Source organism: Myotis yumanensis, unplaced genomic scaffold (genome assembly GCF_028538775.1).
Source record: "Myotis yumanensis isolate MYYU_CA2020_CCGP unplaced genomic scaffold, mMyoYum1.0.hap1 SCAF_7, whole genome shotgun sequence".
Lineage (NCBI taxonomy): Eukaryota > Metazoa > Chordata > Mammalia > Chiroptera > Vespertilionidae > Myotis > Myotis yumanensis.
This window is the reverse complement of record NW_027223758.1, coordinates 67031626-67055414: the sequence shown is the minus strand read 5'-3', so window position 1 is coordinate 67055414 and position 23789 is coordinate 67031626. Positions and strand designations below refer to the sequence as shown.

Here is a 23789-nt window from a genome sequence, read left to right as displayed (position 1 = left end):
ACCATTATCCCTATTTCACAGATGAAGAAACTGAGGCCCAGAGAAATTGCTCTCTGTACGAGATTACCCAACTAGAAGTGGTAGAAGCAGAATTTAGAGCCAGAAAGTTTTGCTCCAGATCCATACTGCTGACCACAGCAATGAACCCCACCCTTGAAAGGTCAGGGTTTTGACAATACCCCATTTCTAACAACCAAGGCGCTCTCAAGCCACACCCCACTCGTGATCACATATGCTCTGCACTAACCACAACCTTCGATTCTGACCACAAAGATCCTGATTCGCCACACCCAGGCCAGGCCACACCCCTGAACTCTGGCCCAGTCCTGACCACACACCCAGCCCTGATCAGTTTCAGGCGTCACAACCGGGGGCCAACTTCAGTAGCTTGTTTAGCCTAATGCCATTTTAATAAATTTTGATGCAATATTTAAAATCAAGAAATACCACCTTAAAATTCAGATGTCTAGCTTCTTTAGGAAAAAATAAATATAATTAATGGACCTAGTCATGTTGAACCTATATGCTTGAGAGGTGACAGTGACTTGTGCTTTGTAGGGACAGGAGAGACGTGGATGGATCTGGCATATATGTGAAAGGCAGAATTAAAAGGATCTGACCTACTGAATTTGGGGAGCAGGATGAAGTCAAAGATGACACCAAGAATTGAGCTCGTGAGAGAATGGAGGGGCCACTTACTGAGATAGGGAAGTTGATGGGATGAGCAGGTTTGGGCAGAAGATCTGATGGAGATGAAGGGCTCTTATTAGACATGGCAAATGTGAGATGTCTACAGCACAATGTGGGAGGTCAGGATAGATTTTAGGATCACATGTCAAACTGCCAAGCAGGATCTGCTATCCCCACGTCTCAGGCGACATCACTGAGGTCCAGCAGCTGAAGTAACTTGCCCCAAACACACCAAGTCTCGCTTTTCCAAGCCTGGTAGTGACTGCACAACAGTCCACTACCCACCCCAACCTCACCCAACTACCACACCCAGCCCCGCGCTTCCTGTGGGAGCTGCCTCAGAGGTGCGTGGGCCCAGAGATGCATGACCACAGCAATAGGCAACTCTCAAGGACCCTCCTCCCCACCGCAGACTCGGTGACTCTCTAACACAACCCCAGGAGAAGGTTAGAGAACCGTGACGGAGGAAAGGCATGCAGACAGCATCTTTGCCACCAAACCCCAAGGGTGAAGGGTGTCACAAATACAAGGATGATCAACCGTATCGACATGACCTTGGGCAAGTCCCTTCCATTGGGCCTCAGTTTCACCATCTACCAGATGACCTCGGGTGATCTGAGTTACCACCAAGGTGCAACACAGTCTCCGAGCTCCCTGCCCCTTCCGAGTCCTGCTTCTAGTAGCTCTGACCTCCATGCCCCTGCCCTAGGCATAGCCCTCACTCTGCAGAAGTGACTCACCTCGGGGAAGCCCCCCAGAGCCACCACTCTCCAGAGAACTCACTCTCACGTTGCTCCCGCTCTCGGATGATGGCATCCAGCCACTTCTGCTTCTCCTCCGCCGTCTTGGCCATGCAGACAAACCACTTGTTCTTGGCCGTGTTGTGGATCTTCCAGCCGTTGGTGACAGTGTAGCCATGGCTGTGATAATCCGCTGGCAAAGGCAGGAGGCAAAGGTGGGTGAGCAGACTCGGCCACACAACTCTGAACATTCCCGACCACATGCCTGTGAGTGAGTTGACAGGACAAGCCCTGCGGCTCCAGGGGCGCGGGCAGGATCAGGATTTGAGAACTGAACTTTCCAGCCTTCTAATTCTCACTCCTTCTCCTGGCTATTCTCTGGCAGGCAGGGAAGATCTGCAGACCCTCAATGACAGGGGCTTCAAGATCTTGCAGTCCAGGCACAAATGCAGGTGACTCAAAGGGAGATGCCAACCCAGAGCCCAGGAATGCATCCCTGTCTCCCTACCCATTTCATTCTGGCCTTGGGCTACTCGGATCCCTGGTACAAGCCAGATAACACCGAGTCGTGGGCCCTCACGTGCTGCTTGCTGGGTGGGGATTGGCAAACTCCTGTGAAAACAGGCTGGTGTTATCCAGGGAAGTTGCTTCAGGGACTGCCTGTACCCTGAATCAGCGGAGGGGGCCACAGGGTTCAGGAAAGTGCCAAAGGGGTCTGTGGCTCAAAGCCAGTTATAACCCCTGCCCTAGACAAGCTTCAGGGCACATACACCAAGAGGTTTACACGAGAACGCTCACAGCATCACCGTCCATAATAGTCAACAGCGGAAACAACCTAAATGTCCATCATCAAAGGGACGGGTAAGCTGGATTATTCATGCAATGGAACATCACACAGCGATGGGAACCAACAAGCTAGAGAGAGCTACATGCAGAAACACGGATGGATCTCTCCAACATGGGGTTGAGAGAAAAAAGCAAGATGCAAAAGATTGTATGGTGTTAATGACAATACAATGTACGGGTGATGTGTTGTGGAATTGTGCACCTGAATCATGTAAAATTTTGTTAACCAGTGTTACGCCAATAAATTCAATTTTAAAAATCCAGTGGATCAAAACTTAAATTAAAAATTAAATATAAGTATATATATACAGAAATATATAACATCATTAAATATATATATAATATACTATTTTGTTGTTAATCCTCACCCAAGGTTATTTTTTCCATTGATTTTTAGAGAGAGTGGAAGGGAGGGAGGGATTAGAGGAAGGGAGAAGGAGAGAGAGAGAGAGAGAGAGAGAGAGAGAGAGAGAGAGAGATGGATGTGAAAGAGACACATCGATTGGTTGCCTCCCACAGGTGCCCTGACCAGGGCCGGGGATTGAACCTGCAACCCAGGTCCATGTCCTTGACCAGGAATGGAGCCCAAAGCCCTTAGGTATGTGGGCTGGTGCTCTAACCATTGTAGACACCAGCCTGGGCTATAATATAACCATTTAAGTAAGATTTTAAACAGAGAAATTGTGATTAAAATATTTAGTAATACTTAGGAGGTAAAAATATTTTTAAAAAGCAAGGAAATGACCATCACAGAATTTGGAAGTGGTTACTTCTGAGGGGAAGGAGGTGCTGTGAGGGGGAGGGGGCTTCCAGGGGGCAGGCAGCGTTTACTTGTTAACTTGAATGGTGACTACCCAGGTATTCATTTCATGTGCACGAGTTTTAGGCATTTTGTGTAGGTAGGTTCCGGTTCAAATAAATGTTTAAAAACTAACTGAGACAGAGAGTGGGTCATGGAACAGGAGGAACTGGGCTCAGGCAGGGCTTGGGGTTGGGGCTACCTGTCCCGTCTTCCACGTTCTCCACCTCCATGACTTCAGTGTTGATTCGGCCCCTGAAGATGTAGAGGGAGCCGTTGATGGATTTGGTCCTCTTGGTGGATTTCTTGCTCCCGGTGACCCTGCAAGACAGTGGGAAGTCAACATCCCCCATGCCCCACCTCAGGGGAGCACCAGTGTCTTCAATAGAGCGGAGGGAGAAGGAGCAGGCACAGGGAGAGGCACAGGAACGGGAGGAGTGCTGCCCCCGGCCAGGAGCATGGGCTTTCGGCTGGTGGTTGTGTGACTTCCCCACTCCTACCCACAGTTTCCTCATCTGGAAAATGGGCTGCTAGCCTTCCTGGCCTCACAGAGCTACTTTTCAGCTAAAAGGAGACTTCGACAAGAAACTAACAAGAAGCAATAGAAACCCATTCGTCTTGGCTAGAAAATAGGTCGAGGCTCTCAAAGTGTCTAACAAACAGGAACTTCCTGAAATAAGACCGGAGTGGAAGAGAGTAGGCAGTCCATCCATCCATCATCTGCATCCACCTACCCACCATTCATTTATTCACTCAGGTGAATTCTACGGCTCGCCCATCTAGTCACTCAAAAAACATCTGACCAGCACTTCCTGTGGGAGAATACCAACCTAGGGCAGTCATGCACCCACACATTCAACAAGCACTAAGAGACCACCTACTGGGTGCCAGGCACAATCTTCTAGGTGCTGGGGCTGCAGGAGTGAACAAAGCAATGTCTCTGAGAACTCAATCTTCCAATACCAGGAGGGGCACAGACGGAGGCTAAGAAGTCACACTCTCATGGTGTCAGAAGTGCTCAACGTTGAGGTTAAAATAAAGCAGAGACCGAGCCCTCCGAGCTCGAAGGCCACTTTGTGGTCTCCACCAGGTGGGCGATGCTCACCGAGAGTCAGCTGTGTTTGTTCCCAAGCCAATTTGCCTGATGTGCACCTGCCACTGTAAGCGGGTAAACTAAATATTACATAAGCTGAGGACACAGGCCTGTGGAGAGAGAATTCTCTCTCTGAAAATTAAGCTGAATGTTTCAGAAAGATGGGATAAAGGTGAGTTGCTTTTGTGTGAAGGGGATCCTTAACCTCCAAGAAGAGGCCTTGGCACTATACGAAAAGAATGTTTAACGAATGTGATGTTTGTGTTTTTAATTAAAATAAAAAATTCAAGGTTTTAAAAATAAAAAAGGTTGTAAAAAATAATAATAAAACAACAGGATGGATAGGGAGGGTGAGCCTGTGATTAACTGCAGTGGGGAAGAGGGCCAGGGAAGGCATCACTGAAGAGGTGGCACTGGACCGAAGGCCTAGGGAAGGTGAGGGAGGAAACTGCGAGGGTATCTGGGGAGGCACATTCCAGAGGACACAGGCGCCATGGCCTGCCATGTTGCAAGAACCAGCGAGGAGGCCGGTATGGCTAGAGCTGGGTGGGTGAGGGGAGTGTGGGGAACAGGGTCAGAGTGGCCACACGGGCCAGACCCTGCAGGACCCTGTGGGCAGCGGTGACATGGACTTCTCCTGTGGCCTGAGATGGGAGCCAGGCAGGGTCCGACCAGAGTAACATGATCTCATTTAAGTTTTAAAGGACTCCCTCTGGTTGCCTGTGGATAAGGACTAGGGATGGGCCAATGGATATCAGGAAGAACCAGAATAGGAGATGGTTTGTGTGCACATATCTGTGTGTGTGTGTGTGTGTGTGTGTGTGTGTGTGTGTATACACATATTGTTATAAACTTTTTCTTAAAGTAATATCCATACAGGAAAAAAAATGCCCAAAGTAGTATATGGCTCAATTAACTTTTACAAATGCTCCAACCAACTGAGCCACCCAGCCTGGGCCCCAGACCACATCTGGATTACTACAGCTTTGCAGTAGCCTGGTGTCAGTAATACATGTCCTCCAGCTTGGTCCTTCTCCAGAACTGCAGGCTTTTGTGTTTCCATGTAAATTTTACAATCGTTTACATACACACACACACACACACACACACACATACAACCTCCCTCCTGGAATTTTTGTGGGAATTACACCGAGGTTCTGGCCAGAATGCAAAGGACTTACTGATGAAGTGGGTGTGGGGATGAAGTGGATCAGAATCAAGGACACCTAAGATTCTGGGCTCCTGGGTGAGTGGTGGTGCCACTGACTGGGAAGGAGGAAACCAGAGGAGGAAAAGGCTGGGAGCAGGAGTTGTGATGAAGATAAAGTCTTGTTTTAGACACGGCTTAATTTGTGAGCTGTGTGGGAGACACCAAGTGTAGGTAAAGATTTACATTTCTTCTACTTTACAGACATGTGCCCGGCCTATTCTAACCACTTTACATGTCTTATTTGACTTAATCAATAAAAACAATCCTATGAGACTTTTATCCCCATTTAACAGACAGGAAAACAGAGGCACAAAGAGCTGATATAACTTACCCAAGGTCACAGCTGGTAAGTGGCAGGCCTCTGGGTCCTTAACCACTACCTGCTGCTGCCTTCTCTAAGATGCTAGGCAGAGAGGTGAGATAGGAGACTTAGCTCTTCTGACTCTGTTTCCCTCTGAAGAATGGGGAGGTAGGCTTTAAAACATGCCCTTCCACTCTGACATCCAAGGAGCCTCTACTTTTGAATTAGACCAGAAACACTGAGTCAGAGGCCTTCCCTGACCCACGTCCCGGACGGGCGGTGCCCTGCGTGACCCAGGCAAAGACAAAACAGTCGGCAGACACCTAGCTACGTCAGGCATTTCCTGTGACCACATCACAGCCGGGCCAGTTGTTCCATCCACCACTGCCCAGTCCCTCTGGGACCTCTCACAGCCCAGTCCTCTGGCTCCCGATCCCGAGGCAGGAACCTGGCCACCTGCCAGGTCCTCTCGGGAGACAGATGTGCCTTCTCCCTCCATCAGCCTGGCTCACTCACAGAACTGGGAAGGAAATGGCCTTCCAAGAGCTCGTGGCGGTCAAAGGGCAGCCGGAGAAGGCCCACTGGGAGTCAGCAAGATCAGGACCAGCTGCTCTCACTCAGACAGGTACAGCCACACCATGAAGGATGGGCCGCACTGGGGTAGCTGAAGCCAACTCAGCAAACTCAGCCAAAGCTGGGAGCAGGTCAGAGGCCTGAAGAAACATTGTGTTTCCTGGGAAAAGTTCCTGTTACAGACAGCCCAGGCCGGGCAGCGGGGAAGGCGGGGGTGGAAGCTGGCAATGGCCTTGGCACTGCCAAAGAAAGGCTCTCAGGATGGCCCCAGTGAGAACAGGCAGGAGGGACACGGATGGAGGGACAGGAGGACATGAAACAGACACAAATACACCTAACCCAGTGGACAGGCATAAAATATCAAATGAGAAAACATGCTGACCCAGCCACCGCTAGATGGTGAAAGAGGGAAACTAAGACCTCTAAGGAGAAGGACCAAGCCCCAGAATAGGGAGGAAACGGCCGAGGGGAAGGGGCCTGTGGTTGAAGCACCTACTATGTACCAGGTGCTATGGGATGGCGCTGAATGGGAACTCAACGTGTGCAGAGGTACGTTAACAGTAGCAGTAAGAGCAGCTACCCCTTATTTTGCACACTTTCTATGTGCCAGGCATACTTAACACATTCGTTCTTCACAAAGACTCTGGGGTAACTGTTCACCCTATTTTACAGATGAGAAAACTGAGGTAAAGTCACAGATCTAGAGAAATCACTTGGCAGGGTTTCAATTATAAGGAGCTGGGCTCTTAACCAAACACCACTGTAAGAAGAGGTTTATCATCCCTATTTTACAGAAGAGAAAACAGGCTCAGAGAGGTCAGGCTGGAAGAGGAAGACAATGAGAAGCCCACACATGTGCATGGAACGCCCATTATTCAACCTATGGAAAGGCTCCTGCCCACACCCTCAGGTGGCAGCAGAAACAGACAGGGAAAATGAGGCTCAGACAGTAAGTGACATGCCCAGACCAGAAAGGGGCTGGAGGGAATGCTGACAGCAGGGCCCAGAGTGAACCTCCCTCAGCCTTCGCTTCCACTACAGAAGTGAAGCCTCTGGAAAGTTACCCAAGACAAAGTAACAGGAAGCACAATTCAAAAAGGGTCACAATGAGACAGTCCTCTGCCTGCTGAGCAAAAAACCTAAGAGGCAGGAATCTCTCAGTCCACTATCCACGCATCCACCCATCCACGCATGCCCCCACCTATCTGTCTAATTTTTCCTCTTTCCAATCATCCAATCATCCATCCATCCATCCATCCATCCACTCAGTCATCCAATTATCCATACCAAACTTCAACCACCATAGCAACTACCATCCATCCATCCATCAACAACACATCTAACTGGTCATCTATCCACTAATCTCCAAACCTCCATCACCTACCCACCCTCCCATCCATTCATCAGCCTTTTGACTCAACAAACTATATATTAAGGCCCCAATTCACTATTCATTCAAACATACCTCTGCCACCTCATCATGTTTTCATATCCATTTCTCCATCTACCCAAACATCCATACATTCCCCCAACTTCTATCCATCCCTCCATCCCACTACCTCCTGCACCTCCAACCATTCAAGCACTCACTCATTCACCTACTCACTCATCTATTCAGAAATCAATTCATACATCCATCCAATCTCTCCCTCCCTGCCTCCCTTCATACACCATTCATTCATCTCCCAAACCTCCAACTACCCATCTATGCCTCCTCATTTGCCCATATATCCCATCACTCACACCTGCATCTACCAATCATCCACCCATGCATTCACTCCTAGACTCTACAGAGTGCAGGAAGTTCCAGTGAAAGATACAAAGATGACAGTGGTACTATTCTTTCTGTTGCAAAGCCTAAGAACAGAAGAGCCCTCTCCCCTCCAACCCTCTGTCTTGGATCTTAGAATCACAGGATGCTGGTGTCACAAGAAACTTTCTAACTTCCATGATTGTCTCAACCTACACAGTCCAACGTGGAAGCCACAGTCTCATGTGGCTACTGAACACTTAAATGTGGCTAGTACTGCCTGGCTGGTATCGCTCAGTGGTTGAGCACTGACCCATGAACCAAGAGGTCACCAGTTTGATTCCCGTCAGGGCACATGACCAGGTTGTGGGCTCAATCCCCACTAAGGGGCATGCAGGAGGCAGCCAATTGATCATGTTTCTCTCTCATCGATGTTTCTATTTCTATCCCTCTCCCTTCCTCTCTCTCTCTAAAAATCAATAAAAACATATTTTTAATTTTTTTTTTTAAATTTGACTACAAATTCAGATGTGTAGTAAGTGTAACATACAGGATGGGGCAAAAGTAGGTTTACAGTTGTTTGTATGGAAAATAGAATAATTAATAAATAATAACACAAGAATAAACTGTTTCATGTACTCACAACTGTAAATCTAATTTTGCCCCAACCTGCACATAACACACTTTAAAGATTCAGTGTAAAATTTTTAAAAGAATACAAAACATCTCTATAATAATTTTTTTAATTTATTATCCTAAAATGATAATATTTGGGGATGTAATGGGATAAATAAAAATTTTTATTTAAATTCATCTCACTGGTTTCCTTTCACGTAATGTGGCTATTTCGAATAGCCACATTAAGTGTTAAATAACCTACGTGGCTCAAACATTATATTTCTATGGACAGTGCTGATCTAGAGAAAAGGAGGTGCAGAGAGGGATGTTGTCACCATGAGAAATTGTCAGGGTTCAACCCAATCCCAGCCGCCTGGCCCACCTGGGCAGCCCTGCCCCCAGCAACTCACCTGCATTTCCGCTTGCAATAGACAAGGAGGTTGTCAAAGAGGAAGAAGGCCCTCTCCTGGATGTTGCCTGCGGAGATTTTTAACAAAGTCCCTTGCAGGAGGAGCTGGGTGCAGATGTCCGTGAGGTTGGACCCCTGGGAGAGTGAAAAGGGGCACAGTGAATGAGCTGGCAAGTCCAGAACACTTGGGGATACCCTCTTCCCTCCCAGAGACAGGACCTACCACTGCCTCCCTCACCCCAAAATCTAAATGCACCACCAATCTGTCAGCGGACAGGAAACCAATACCACGTGATCAATGGCTTCCATCTGCTGAGCGAGCCAGGACAATGCTGGGACGGGCATGCGGAGGTGACCATGCACAGACGTGGGACTTGGGGCTCAGGGAGACGAAAGGACTCACTCAGTCAGACAGCCCTGGTCAGCATCTAGTTTTGTTTTGTTTTGGGGGGCTTATTACCTATGCCTTCCTCCTAATTTATTTATGTCTTGACTTGTTATTCCATCTCCCCCACAAGAATGCCACTTGTTCAAGGTCATACAGCTAATGAGTGAGCAAGCTGGGACCTGGACCCAGGCAGGTGGCCCCTCTGCCCTGTCCACTATCTCTGCTACCCTGGGCTGCCTCTTAGAAGGCAACCTCAAAGGTGTTTGTGTGCAATCACTGGTCAAGAGCAGGGGTCTCAGGAGGGAAGAGACCACGTGTTCCCGGGAGCACAGGCAGCCTAGGCAGGGTGCAAAGAACACATCAGAACTTCTATTCATGGTTTCCTCTGTTCCCTCATGGGTGAGCAGTCGATGGGCTCTTAAACCAGGGCTCCCAGAGCCAGCAAGAGGAGTGTGCCCTGTTTCTCTCTGATACATTTCTTTTTATTACGACCGTCTGTGGGGCTTGCCTCTGGAGTGTCCCCTGGGTCAGCCCACGCTGGGTGTGAGCTCTAGCCAAGCTGTATGATGCTTGTTCATCTAAAACATCTAAGGAAGAAATCCTGCTTTGCTGCCACGGCTCCTCCTGTTGAGCGTTTGCGCTGAGCCAGGGAAGAAAGCGCTGTTCTGAGTGCTCTGCATGCATCGCTCCCTAACCCCCAGGTGACTCAAGGGGTACTTCCACTATCCAGACTTTCCAGAAGAGTTAACTGAGGCAAAGGAATCCCCCCACACAGAGGAGGCTGGCTCGTCCACTCACTTCCACAGTATTGCAACACACTGCCGTTTCCTTGTGCTCAGCAAAATGGATTTATGGATTAACTTATCTGGTTTGAACTAAACCAGCCTCACAACTAAAAAGGACAAGTGGCTTACGAAGGATCAGGCCCCATAAAACCACAGATCAGATATCAAACTAATGCTGCAAGCCCCAGCACACAGCAAGAACGTGGCCCGGAAAAGACTCCCCTCCTCCCATAGCAAGTCCTTGTCAGCCATGTTCCGAGAGAGGCAACAACCACCTAATCAGATTGGCAACAGGTCAAGCAAAAGGATTAGAAACGATCAGGAAGAGTATCAGAAATAAGGACTGGCCATCGCTCTCATTCACCGTGAACGACACCTTAACTCGTCATGTCCCCTGAGATTGTAACTACTGATGGCATGAAGCCAAGGCAAGTAGCCTCGCTGGTAAACATCATTTTTTCTAGCTAAAACATATTATTTCCACAAGTCACCTTGAGGATGAAACTATCTTTAAAAACCGTCCTACTGCACAGAAAACCTTTCACATTTTCCAAAGAACATTCATATTCCACACTTCACTTTATCCTCAAAATGATACCAGAAGATAACTTCAGGGATATTATTACTAAAATTAGACAAGTAGGGGGAAATAAGACCAAGAGAGCAGGACACACTAGCCTGAGGCAAGGAACTCTGCAGGTTATAGTGCTGAGCTTCAAAACCAAGTCCCTGTGCCTCAGTTTCCTTATCTGTAAAACGGGAATAACAACAACACCTCCCTTCTAAAGTTGGAAATATATAACAGGTGCTCAGTAATTGCCTGCGATTCTTATTCTGGGTCACTTTATTTCCTATTGTAGTGATCAAAATAAGGGCCATGCTCAAACTGTAAATTTTTCTGGGACAAAGGGGGTCCCCAAAACCCTTAGTTCCTATTTCCCTGGGCCCTTACCAGAAGAAGGCATCTGGAAATCACTTCTGCTCTGGCTGCCAAATTGCTTGTGCAATACCCTCTCCACAGGGGCCCATGTGAGAAATTTCTTTTCCAGCTGGTTTCCAGGAAATTATCTGTCTCCCAGAAGAACTGGTCTATGTCTTCCTTTTTTGACAATAAATGTTCAGTAATTTATATGCCCTGTTCTTTTCACTTTGGCTGCCAGGAAGCTCAAAGTCCAAAGGGACGGGCGCTTAAATATGTCAAAATATTTGCTCCCTATGTGAGCACATGTGTGCAAAGTGGCCATGTAACCCACTTCCGGCCAATAAAATGAGAGGGAAGTTCCTCTGGGGCTTCTGGGAAAGGTTTTCCTCTCCGAGAGAGGAGTCCCTCTCGCTGCCTGAAGCTGCTGCCATCCTGGAACCATGAGAAGAAGGCCAACAGGATGACAAGAGACCAGATCAGAGCTCTGACATCATGAGGCTGAAACAAGAGTCCTTGTGGAACACATCCTGACCGCCACACCGATGATCAGGCGATTTTCAGTTGTAGGAAACAGAAACCAAGCTATGCATTTTAGGCAGAAAGAAATGGGGGGCTTCCCCAATCAATGAGGGCCTAGAAGGGGTAGGAATTTAGGCCGGGGCTCCCAGCAAACCAAGAACAAGGCCCCTCCACGGGCCACGGCCTCTGCCCTCCTGGGAAAAGGGGAAGTCAGGTCAGCAACAGCCTGAGCTGATACTCCAGGAAAACGCCAACCTGACAGCTGGCCCTCAGCAGCCGCTGCCTCCACTGTCCGCTGCAAAGCCATCCTGTCCTGCCACCACCAACAAAAAGGCCCCTGCCCTGCCTGCCGACACCGGGAAGCTGGAGCCGGGCCCTCTGCGCATGCCACCACAGAAAGTCAAACACGACCAAGGCTGTGCTTTGCTGCAAGACAGCACAAGGTGGCCTCCATCCGGCTCCTGCCTTCCAAATGTCAAGCAGCTGGATCTGATCTTGGCCAATCACATCCCAACCCAGAGCAACAAGAGGTCTGAGTTCTTTGTTCCCCAGTCTCTGCCAGGCAGCAAGGCCGAGGGGAAGGAGGATGGGGACATGGCAAGCATTAATCCAGATGAGGAAACTGAGGCAAAGGAATCCCTCCACACAGAGGGGGCCCACAATCCCCACATCTTCGCTGAACACCGATCCCTCTCCTCTCTGCAACCAAACCCTCCACCCCTTAGCGATACAGAGTGACATGTGAGATTTCCCCACACAGGGAAACGAAGTAGAAATCCCAAACACAGCAAGTCCAGAAAACCCAAAGGCAGATGATTCAGAGGATAACTGTGTCCACAGAGTCTTTGATTTTTTGTTCTTAATCTCCCCTTCCAGCTGTATTTACTCTGATATTGATTTTTTTTTTATTAAGATTTTTCCATTTCCTTCTATGGGTTTGTAGGAAATCTCTAATAATCTAAGAAAGATGTCGAGGTTTAAACAAATAAATTACACACAGTCAGAAGATCTCAAGAAACCCATCCCCTAATAATCATGATGATAGCAATATCAATACCTACCATGTATTGAGTGCTTACTATGTGCCAGGCATCGATGAGGAAACTGAAGTTCAGAGAAGTTAAGACACTGACCTAAAGTCACCCAGCAAGGAAGTATCAGAGCCAGAATCCTGTCCTGGAGTAGACCCCTGACCTTGGTATCAAAAAATCTAAGGCCTATGGGCACCAGGCAGGTAAGGCAACTTGTGAAGAGAATGACTGGGGAGTAATGAGGAGGGGGTGGAGACTAAGGAAAACTGGAAGCTCTGGTGGCTATTACTGTGGGAAATGGGGGCTCAGTGTTACCGTTTTTCAAGGAAAACTTGAAGTGTACATTTTTATGTGGACTTAATTGAAAAATAATTAAACAATTTCTTTACAAATATCATGTAGGCCGAACAAAATACGCTATAGGCTGAATTTAGTGCCCAGGCCAACATCTGTTCCTGCAGCTGCACACTCCCTGTGCCCCTCGCCAACCCGGAGGGCCCCTCCTGCCCCAGGCCCACCTCCCAGCCTTCGATGTGGGACTGCAGCTGCTCCAAAGCCTCCAGCTTCTCCATCTGCCTCTTGGTCTCATTGATGTTGGAGCACACCGTCTTCATGGCCTGCAGGGCGCTCTGGACCGCAGGGTGGTCTGGGTGCTTTCCAGGTGTCCTCTTGGCTAGCTCCTAGGGAAGAAGTGAGGGCAAGAATAAGAGATATCAACCCAGAGGGGATCAAGCCTGGCTTCCAGGTCGCCCAGCCTGGGCCAAATACCAGCTCTGCTCTATGAAAACTTTGTGATCATATGTGGGGCTGGGAAACATCATTCATTCATTCAATAAATGTCCCTTGAGCACCTTCTCCATAGCAGGCAGTATTCTAAGATCTGGGGACACATTTGTTAATAAAACAAGAGAAAACTTCTTCACCTGGTGGATATTATGTTCTATAAAAGAGATCAGATAAAATAAAGAAAAATCAAGTATATAATTCATTGCCAGGCAATGATCAATACGATGAAGACAAATCAGAATGAGGGGGCTAGAGAGTAGTGGGAAAAAAAGGTGTTCTCTCACATAGGGAGGTCAGGAAGACCCCTGTGTGGAGGCGACATGTGACTACAGACCGGAGAAGCAAGGGAGGGAGTCCTGCAAAAATCTGTGGAGAAAGTGTGCCTAGCAGAGGGAACAGCAAAGGCAAGGGGTCTGAAGTGGGAGCATATGTGGGTAACAAGTAACTGGGAGGAGGTGGTGTGGCAGGAGTGGAATAAATGAGAGAGAGGAGAGAGAGAAACAGGACAGAGACGGGACAGGACAGGAGAGAAAGGTGGTCGCTGATATGGCCCTTGCCCAGCCATTTGCTCATCTGTAAAATGGGTATAGATAATGCCTTGCCTTGGCGGGGCTGGGTGAGGAAGGTGAAGGAATTAAGAAGTACAAGCTGGTAATTACAAAACAGTCACAGGGATGCAACATGCGTCATAGTGAATATGGTCAATAGTATTGTAATAACTATGCATGGTGTCAGGTGGGTAGTAGACTTATCAGGGGGATCATTTCGGCAATTACGTAAATGTCTAACCACTATCCTGTATACCTGAAACTAATATAAAATTACATCAAATGTCAACGCTAAATGAAAATAAAACACACCTTGCCTTCACAGGGACATGGCGGGGGGTGTAAAGAAGCTGGTCAGAGCAGACCTTCAACCCATGAACTTCCCCCACCACAAACACAGGCAAGGACATTCTCAAGGTCAGGCCAGTCTTATCCAAGGGCTCCAGCCATCTCCTAGGTGTGATGAGAGAGGAACTGAGGGGGAAGGGACTAGCCAGGCCTGAAGCTATCAGGGAAGACTTTTCCAGCGAATCACTCCTCCAACCATGCCAGCAAACATGTTTCTTTAGTCATGTGATCTAGACACGACACTCCCCAAAACGAGGCTCTTTGAACACAAAACATCTGAGCAGGGGCAGACCTTGGGGAATACCTAGATACACTGAGGGCAGAGAAGGAAGGGGGTTTGGGGTTTGCCCTGGGCCACCCTGCAAAATGATAGCGCCAGCCCCTCCAGAGCCAGGCTGATGGCCTTGCCCAACATCCGCCTGTGAGCCCGTGTGGTTTCACAAGCAGGCCTGAGGTGAGCACTTCCTAGAAAAGAGGATGTCAGAGTACAGGAACCCGGTGTTTCTGAAAGGTCCCTCATGGCCCCTCGCTCCCCTCCAACACACTTTTACCAAAAGGGAGCCGCTGGTACTGGCTGTGGGCAGCCCCGTCAGGCCTGAGGTGTGGGCTCCGTCCACAGTGAGGCCCTGGGACAGAGGCCTCGAACTCCAGACCAGCATAAGAAGACAGATCCATGAAACCACAGGATAAAAACAAAGCTGGATCTGTCGCTGGAAGAAGTGACAGTATCCATCACTCGCTCTGACGTGGGGTGGTGGAGGCCCAGAAGGAGACAAGGCAGTTGGGAAGCCATGCTGTCCTCTCCACAAAGAGAAAAAGGTGGCCCGTGGGAGTGGAGGGTGTCACGCACGGGGGCCGGACCAACAGAGGACACCCACTTTCCGAAGACACTTCAGCCAGCTGCAGGCCCTGTCCAAGCCCAGGAGGCGGAACTGTCACCCCTACTCAACTCTTTCCTGCACTTGCAGTTCTGGGGTCCCCTCAGGCCATATCTAGGGTGACAGCAGGACTCAAAGGAAGAGGCCTGACAAGACCCAATACCACTTAAAGAAAAAAAGAAAAGAAGAAGCAAAAGACATCTGGAAGTCCAAGAAAACCCAGAAGTGAAAAGCTGTCCAGCACAGCAAAGAAAACCTCCAGGCCTGCAAACTCTATGGAAATTTCATGCAAATACATTTCTGATTTTAACAATTTCAGCCCCTGTTTCAAGGCTGGTAGAACTGTAGCCCCACAGATTAAGAATTAGTGGAGGAAAAGAAATAATGCACATGGGTCTTAAAAACTCCATCCTCCCACTGAGAGAGGGAAGGGGAAACAGTGGGCGAGGGCTCAGGACTGGGCGTCCATGTTCTGGCTTCGACCAGGACATACGTGTGACCTTAGCCAAGTCATCCCCTTTCCGAGCCTAGGTCTCCTGGCTCGAATGCAGGACCGGATCAAAGCCCAGGACATAAACCAGGCCCCGCAGGCCAAATGCTATTGCCAGCCTCTCTCAGCAAAGCAGAAGCTCTGGCCACTCTGGGCCTGTGTTTCCACTAACAATAACAATTGGCCTGACGGGCAGCTACCCCCTTAGATGGGACAAGTGCTCTACAGTTGGCCACAGTTACCATCCCACTGAGTTCTATAGAATCTACTCACTTCTTGTATATGATGGTGGTGGCAATAGCTATAAATTCCAATACAGAAGTAAAATAAAAAGGAATTTTAAAAGAAAAGAGTTAACTAAACCCCCCAACACACACACACACACACACACACACACACTAAAGTTATGCAAAATAAAGCAAGAAAGGGTGAAGAAAAGAAACCAAATAAAAATAGAAAAGAAAAATGGTAGAAATAAATTCAAATGCATCAATAAATACAATAAATATAAGTGGGCTAAACTCTCCAGTTAGAAGATAGGAATTGACAGATAAGATTTTAAAATTCTAACTTTGTGTAGTTTACAAAAGAAGTACCTAAACCCTAAGGATAGAGAATGGTTGATAGTAAAAAGATAAAACAAGAAATATCATTAAAATACTAATTTAAAAAACTACTATAGTTCTATGAATATTGGGCAAAATGAACTTTGAGACAATAAAAATAGCTAATACTTACTAAGCACTTAGAAGCACTTTACAGCTATTATTTCATTTAATCTTCACAATAACCCATGACCAAGGCTCTATCTGATAGAGGAGGAAACTCAGGGACAGATAGAGAACTTAAGTCTCTTCTCAAAGAAGCTACATTAATAAGTGCAGAAACTGGAATAAAAAATAAGTAAAAATCACTACACTATTAGAGTAGCTAACATTTACCAAGCATGACTATCTACCTAGTAATATGCAGTGTTCTCGTGAGTTTTCTCATGCGTTGTCTTTGCAGTAAGCCTGGGAAGCAACTACCATCCACATTTTGCAGGTGATGCAATGGAGGCACAGAGAGGTTAAGCAACTTGTACTTGGTCACACAGCTAAGAGGTTGAGCTAGAGCCACACAGATCGTGGCAGAAAGCAGAATGTAGGCAGGACTGCCAGGGAAGGAGATCTGGGAAGGCCACTTGGAAGATCGGATGTATATACAAGCTTGGCTTTGAAAGGAGGAAAGCAGGTCTCTCGCCCTGAAAGAGGAGGCTTCCGTTCCTTGAGCTATTATTGCTCACCACACAGGAAAGAACCTGAATTGCCGCTGATGCAGGTTGAGATGCTGGAACAGCCTTAGGCAAGGTGTCGGTTCACAACCCAAGAGGCAGGATGGAGGCTGGGCATTGTGGTTGGGGGAGGATGGGAGTTTGGGCAGGGAAGACCACAGTGCAAAGACCTCTGACTTCCTGTGCCTTCTCAGCAAGACGGTGAGAGGCCAGATCCCTGGCAGATGGAGGACTCATTTTATAACATCAGAGTCCGACGAGGACTCCAAAGAGATGACACAAGTATCCAGGATAATATAGAAAACCTTGGCAAATGACACGAAAACAACTACCCAATTGAAAATGGGCTAATGATGTGAAGAGGCAGTTCTCATAAAATGTATCCCCCACCACTGCTACCAACATAGTCCAGCCATCTCCTACCTGGATCACTGAGGTCGACTCCCCTCTGGTCTCCCGCCTCCACTCTCACCACCCGTAGTCCATTCTCCACATACAGCCAGAGGGAACTAAGTCATATCTTGTCCCTCCTCTGCTCAGAACCTTCCCATGGCACCCACCTCACTCAGAGAAGACAAAGACCCTACAGTGACCCACAAGGCTGTGCATGTGCTGGCTCCATCACCTTTCCAACCTCACTCCCCCACTTTCAACCTCCTATCTCTGGCCTCCTTGCTGCTCCTCAGACACATTCCTACCTCAGGGCCTTTGCACTGCCTGCTCCCTCTGGCTGGAAGATTCTTTCCCAAGGTACCTTCCTCATCTCTTTCTGGTCTTTGTTCAAAAGTCCCTTCTCAATCCATCACTCTTAGCTTGATACATTTCTCTCCATAGCACCCATTCCACCTAAACAAACATATAGATTTCCTATTCATTTGTTGTCTGCCTCCCCCCAGCAGAACATCAGAACACAGAGGTAGGGGTTTGGGCAGTTTTTTTCACTTTGTATCTCCAGCACCTAGTACAATGCCTGACACATAATAGTTGCTCAATAACGAGTTGGTGAATGAATACATAGCTCCAAAACCCCTAGACACTGTCCTACCCACTGTGGCTCTCTCTTGGAGGTAATCAGGAAGACTACAAGGGATCTGCTAAGTAACGTCCCCAGCGCCCAGAATGGTACCTAGCACGCAGTAGATGCCTCCTAATTACTCATTAAATGACTGCAGAAATGTCATCCTACTGTTGCTAACTGTTTCTGAACCCAGAACTTAAGACTTCCCATCTGAAAGCTCCTGATTTCCAAATGCCAACTTGATTTAAAACTTGTCAAACATCTGGGGGCCAAACAGGCCACCCCATCTGTTTGGGACAGCTGCTGCAGTGCTGTGTGCAGGATGGCTGCTCAGGGTATAGCAAGGGGGCCCTGCACACAGTCTCCTGTGTCTTCTCTATCTCCCACGCCCTTCTGTGGGTAATGCAGCTCTCACCACGCTCAGTAGTTACCTCTGTCTCCTTGATCATAGCAGTGTGGCGCCCCTGGAGATGGACGTAGTCCATCACTAAGGAGGTATTGGCCTCAATTCTTGGTGCAGGAGGACGGCTGGATAAGGAGAGTTTCCCAGAGCATGGGATGTGTGCTAATCACAGCTCTCCAAAGGATTTTAGGTGGCACACCAGAGAACTTTATGTGTGTGGGGAGCGGAGCCAAGAGGACTCCCTAATGGACTTAATATGGGGTGGATCAGAAATAACTCCCAGGTTTGGCCTGAGCAACCAGAAAGAAGAGAGACCAGCCCGGGCAGTGTGACTCAGTTGTTGAGCATCATCCCATGTATTATCGGTTCGACTCCAGTCAGGGCACACGTCCAGGTTGCAGGCTTGATCCCCAGTAGGAGACATGCATGAGGCAGCCAATCAATGTTTCTATCTCTCTCTCCCTCTCCCTTCCTCTCTCTCTAAAAAAATCAATAAAAACATATTTTTTTAAAAAAGAAGAAAAGCCATTTACAGAGATGGGGATGAGGGAGTAGGATGGGAGAGAAGACAGGTCTGGGGGAAGGGGAGAGCCAAGCATTTGGTTTGCGGCATGTTAGGTAGGAGGTGCCTATTAGACATCCAAGCAGAGAAGCTGTGTGGCCCGAGAAAAGTCCTGCCTGAGGCTAAGTGAAAGATCCATGCTGGAAGTCACTGGCACAGAGATGGAGGTTAAAGCCATGGGAATGTCCGCACAAAAATCTGCAGGTTAATGTTCATAATAGCACCATTCGTAACAGCCAAAAAGTGTGAAGCCAAATGTCCATCAACAGATGAATGAATAAACAAAACATGGTTTATCCACACAATGGAATATTACTCAGCCATAAAAAGGAATGAAATTGTGAGCCATGCTACAACGTGGAGGAGCCTTGAAAATGCTGTGCTAAGGAAAAGAAATTGGACACAAAAGTTAGATATAATATGATTCCATTTATGTGAAATGTGCAGAATAGGCAATCTGTAGAGACAGGAAGTAGGTGGTTGCCAGGAGCTGAGGGGAGAGGAGGGAAAAGGGAAGTGACTGCTAATGGGTCCAGAGTTCCTTTTGGGAGGGATGATGAAAATATTTCTAAAATGATTACGGTGATGGTTGCACAACTTCTGAATATACCTTAATAAAATGAGAAAAGCCAGAGTAAATAAGGCCTCCTCCAGGAGCGAGTCTAGATAGAGTCAAGGCCCAAGAACTGAGGCCTGGTGCCCACCTACCCTCAGAGGTCTAGAAGGTGAGGAGCCAGCAAAGGAGACTGAAGGGGTTAGAGAGGCAGAAGGCAAAGGGGAACAGAAGGACTGGAGGGCCAGCTGCCCCCTTTAGACAGATGTGCCCTCCAAGTTGCCCCCTGCCAGCCTCGCTTGCTCCCATGATGCAACAGGCAGGTCCCGGGGCGGGGGGGGGGGGGGGAGGGGGGGCGCAGTCCAAGATTGAGCCCTGTGGGTCCTGAGCCACACCAGCAGCCGGTGCACAGTAAGTGCCCCAATAAGCTCTGTGCATCACCCGGAAACAGCTAAAAGGGTCGGTGACAGTCTGTCTCGCCTCGGCACCTGCCATTTGAGCTCCAGGGGCATTACCCCAAACCTGAATCATTTCCCTGGAACTGTCGATGGAAAACTCAACAAAGCCTGAAAGTGCCAACTGTCTATGCCGGTCTGGGTTGAAGGCTGAAATAGAACGTCCCAGCTATTCTTAGGCAATGTTCAAGTTCAGCTTTTTGGGGCTGTTCCCAAAGAGGCTTTCATTCTTGCCTTTTCCCTCTTCCCTCTTCCTACGCAGGCTCCTCAGTCCTGCTCGCCCACTTAACTCAGAGTTCAGCTCATACAAGGGGCTCAGAGGGCCACAGGGACATCTGCGCGGGGTCAGAACCAGAGGGGCCGGCGCGGAGGACTGTCCCCCAGCTCATGGGATTGTCTTTGAAAACCCACTGGAAAATGTGACAGAAAGGAGGAACTCAGGAGGGGTATGAAGAATTCCCCTCCGTCCCAGCTGTTTTCTGATGCAAACATTTCAGCTGTGGGTGCCAAAGGCCGGACACACTGAGCAATTCGGTGGGGCGGGCAGCATGGCATGGGCCCACAGGAATCTGAGGTCCCGCTGGCTGGTCCCCCAGTGCTCTCTGAGCCTCGGATAAACACAGCTGGAGACAGAGGAAACTGAGCCTGTAAACAGCCATTTGGTCAGGAGAACAAACCCACAGCCCGGCTTCAACCATTTCCTGTGGGCAGTTACTCTTCCATCGGCCGCCGGCCGGCTCTGTCCCTCCCTGCTCTTCTGGGAATCCAGAGCCCAGAAATCCTGCCAGACCAAACTGTGGCCCCTGGGGCTGAGCAGGCCTCAGAAATGCATGGGCCTCACATTGAGAGCTGGAGTACACACACATACACACACAGGTCCAGCCCCACTGGCTGTGAAAACATGTTATAGAAACTGCCATTCCAAGTGCATGCTGGGATCCCAGACTTCCCCAAGATCCAGAAATCAAGGGGTTAATTAACACCTAGGGAACCTCAGCTGGTGGTTCTTCTAATGGGTCAAATATTTAAGGTTTTGAAAACCAGGAAAGGAGGAGCAGGCCAGTCACTGAACCATGACACACAAGGTCACTGACCTTCCCAGACTCTCCACTTAGGGAACTGAGACCAGCACCCCCAACACCCAGCACTTTGGCAGCCTTAGCACCTCAAAGTGCTTCTCAACAGGCTGTGGAGCTGATAGGGGAATTCTAGAATCCACAAATCATGGTTCTGCTTCCTTACCCAACGTGTGGCCTTGAACAGGCCCCTTCCTTTCTCTGTGTCTCAGTTGCCTCATCTCTAAAATGGGGCTAATCAAAGTGGCTACCTCATCGAGTTGCTCTAAGAATAAGGGTCTAATCATCATAACAACCTTATCAGTACTATTAATACAAACTATGTATTACAGATGAGAAACTGAGGCATGAAGAAATCACATAGCTAGCAAAAGGCAGAGCTGGGGTTCAAACCCAGGCAGCCTGTGGCTGCCAAGTGTGGCTCTAGTCCAGGGGTCAGCAAACTTTTTCTGTGAAGGTCCAGATAGTAAATATTTTAGGCTTTGCTGGCCACATCCGGCCTCTGTCACACAGTCTTCTTTGTTTTAGGGTTTTGTTTTATTTTTACAAGCCTTTAAAAAATGTAAACACCACTTTTAGCTCATGGGTTGTACACAAACAGGCCACGGGCTAGATGTGACCCATGAGCCACAGCTTTGCTAGCCCCTGCCTTAAGCCAATACAGAACACTTTCTTTAAATGCTGACAATTAACTCGCATGTGGAAGACACACCACACAGACCAGATAAACAACATGGGCAAAAGTCCAATTCAGTCCACAGGCTACCAATTCACAAGGTCCACGTGGAGCTTCTCCTGCACCAAGCCGAAGAGCTGAGCTACGTATGATGTTGCCAACATCCACCTGGGAATCCAAGCAGCTACAAGAACCACGGCGGGAAGTCCTTTTGAGATCCCTGGAAGGGATAAACAGCAGCAGGCCAGAGGAGGTGAGGGGACAGCTGTGTCCCACCTCCCACAGCTGCACAGAGTACAGGCTTGTGTTCACAGGCAGAGATGATGGCCCCAGGGTCTGGTCAGCCTCAGAGGCTCAAGTGTCACCCACCTTATCCAGCAGCAAGTCAAGTTCAAGAATTCCCTAGTACTTTCCCCTCCCCTCTCTCTTCCAGTTCATGGAGCAAGGATGCACATGGCCCCGGGTGTGTGAATGAGGCATCACCAGCCAAATTCATCCACCAGCAAAGACTCCAGGAACAGCTGTCAGACTCAAGGCCTTGAGTCTGGCGCCAAGGGAAGCTCAGGTCAACAGCCGCCATTTCCAAGGGCTGAAAACCCTGGGCTGAGAGCAGCAGATCGTGTCAGAGCTACCCACCCAGCTGGAGATCTACCCAGAAGTCGGCTCTAATGCTGAGAATTAAGACTTCTTGGGTCCCCACACAAGCAGCAAATCTGCTTGACCAAGACTAAGGCAAAGGTGGCTGGACAGCACAGGAAACCGCAGTAGGTGGATGCTGTGGTTTCCCCACACGGTGTTTGCCCACCCTCTTCCACAAATAGCCCAGATTTTGGTGAGGAGGGTTCAGTCTGTCCCCCTCACTGGGCTTTTAGCCTGTGGGACAGTGATTGGTGAGAGGTTGGAGCACATGACAAAAACCTAAGCCAATTAGAGATCCCTTGCTCAGGGTGATTGGTTCAGGTATGAAGCATCTGACCCCAATCTCAGCCAATCAGAACACACTCACTGTCATTGGACCATGTCTTAGCCAATCAATGCCTAACCCTGCCCAGCTCATAGCAATTAGGGTAAAGCCCAAGTCCAAGCATATAGGTGGAGGAGAAATAGCACAAGCAAAGGCTTCATGTCATTGATTCAAGTAAAAGCATGCGACTCAGGCCCAAATCATTTGGCATATTACATTTTCCTGGCCACAGATGGCCAAAGCCTGAATCACCCTCAGCACTTTTGTCAGAGCTACTAGAAGAGAGGGTATAAGGCCAGAGTAACCATAGCCCTCTGTGACCACACTGAACATAAAGCTCAGCAGACAAAAGCAGAACTGAACAAGAGAGAAAGAGGCAGGGTCCTGGTGGGATCCAGCCTGCCCCAGACTTCTCAGCTACTTGCACTAACAAGTTTCATTTTATGATTAAGCCGATCAGAGCCAATCTGTCACTTCGAGCATGGTGAAAGGAGTGGGGTGCCGCTCTCACCTTGAGGAGGAGGGGGGTACTTGCAGATCCTCTGAATCGGAGACAGCAGGTAGCCCTCCAGAGGGATGTCCGTCGTCTTCCGGCCGCCCAGAAGCATGCAGCTCTGCAAAGGGACAGACACCGTCATTAAAACTCGCCAAGGACAACAAAAGGATTGGGCCACCCTCAAACAGCCATGGGCCAGCCCTCTCAAAACGCAGCTACACACTTTGGAAGCAATTTAGCAACACGTAGGAGAGATGGAAATGTGCAGAGAGGGTGGGGCAAGAGTAGGCTTACAGTTGTTTGTGTGGAAAATAATACAATAATTAATAAATAATAATACAAGAATAAACTCTGTGTTTCGCATACTCACAAGTGTAAACCTAGTCCTCTCACCCCCACTCCCCATTTTCACACACACACACACACACACACCCCGTATTCTATAACCCAGCACAAGGCCTCCATCAGACGTGAACCAAATCCTGCCCAATCCCTATTTTGATAATACAAGTTTTATTGGAACACATCCATCTATTTACATATTGTCCAAGGCTGCTTTCAAGCAGTCATGACAGAACTGAGTAGTTGT

The 23789-nt window shown here is 48.5% G+C and overlaps 1 protein-coding gene across 1 annotated transcript in view; it reads right to left on the bottom strand.

Annotated features, from left to right (window-relative positions):
• PREX1 (phosphatidylinositol-3,4,5-trisphosphate dependent Rac exchange factor 1) overlaps window positions 1–23789 on the bottom strand; it is a 176565-nt gene that overhangs the window by 54742 nt on the left and 98034 nt on the right. The window contains 6 exon segments of the mRNA XM_070420776.1: window positions 1474–1623; window positions 3278–3396; window positions 9031–9164; window positions 13193–13354; window positions 23216–23230; window positions 23232–23318. Coding sequence (XP_070276877.1) covers window positions 1474–1623; window positions 3278–3396; window positions 9031–9164; window positions 13193–13354; window positions 23216–23230; window positions 23232–23318 — 667 coding nt within the window.